General features: G+C 52.5%; 1 protein-coding gene across 1 annotated transcript in view; it reads right to left on the bottom strand.

The window, feature by feature from the left end:
• The window catches only part of TNMD (tenomodulin), an 8552-nt gene extending 8037 nt beyond the window's left edge, over positions 1-515 (bottom strand). Inside the window, exons 1-2 of the mRNA XM_009696863.1 lie at positions 468-515; positions 206-340 (exon numbers count right to left, since the gene is read on the bottom strand). Coding sequence (XP_009695165.1) covers positions 206-340; positions 468-515 — 183 coding nt within the window. The remainder of the gene's footprint in view (positions 1-205; positions 341-467) is intronic.
• Positions 516-830: the final 315 nt, after the last annotated feature.

Genomic DNA, 830 nt, shown 5'->3' with positions numbered 1-830 from the left:
TATAAAGTAAAAGCTAGTTATGAACAATACAAAGATTTTTAAAAGTCCCATGAATACCTGTGGTCTAAGAAAATGCATTTTGTAAAGTTGCCTGGGTCTCGGGGTGTAGTTAAAAGTTTCAGTGAGTGGGGGGGGGACGACGGACACACAGCTCTGTTTGGGGAAGCGGCACTCAGAAATGCTGGATCAGAGAGTTTTTACTTACTTTTCTGGGTGTTGGGTTCCAGAGATATTTGACACCAAAAAATATCAAAATAAGAGAAATGAGCAGCACGCTGAAGAGCAGCCCACAGATCTGGTATCTGGTGCAGGTCTTCTTTCGCGTCTTGGATGCTTCTGCCTAATTAACGACAAAATCGTGATAGCCAGAGCTCTGCTGATGGTTCAAGGAGGGACGAGTACACACGCACATCAGACATTTATCATGCCAACAAGCTGCACGGTGGCAAAGCAAGCGATGAACTTACGTCCAGAAAGCGGCAGTCCTCCGGGCTCTCCCGAGCCGTCCCTCCCATGGTCTCCTCTGTGTGCGAGGATGCGAGCCCGCTCCGAGGTGGAGTTACAGAGGCTCTGGGCTGCACATGCGGCGGGGAGGGCTGGGTCGTGGCCGCCCCCGTGATGGTGGCAGCCAGCTTTTCCCCACAGCCTGCTGGGCCCTGGGCTCTCCTACAGCTCTTGCTCTTTGCAGGGTGCAAGCGATTCCCATGCTTTTGGAGATGAGCTTGCACGAAGCTTTGCTGCGCGGTGTCCGCTGGCCACATCCAATGTCCCAGTTTTTCATTTAATCTCTGCTCCTGCCCTCCACTTCTGGCCAGGCACTGGTGGGTGGC

This window comes from Cariama cristata, unplaced genomic scaffold (assembly GCF_000690535.1).
Source record: "Cariama cristata isolate BGI_N322 unplaced genomic scaffold, ASM69053v1 scaffold8513, whole genome shotgun sequence".
NCBI classification, from domain to species: Eukaryota; Metazoa; Chordata; class Aves; order Cariamiformes; family Cariamidae; genus Cariama; species Cariama cristata.
Note: the sequence above shows the minus strand (reverse complement) of the source record. Positions and strands in the feature narration are given on the sequence as shown.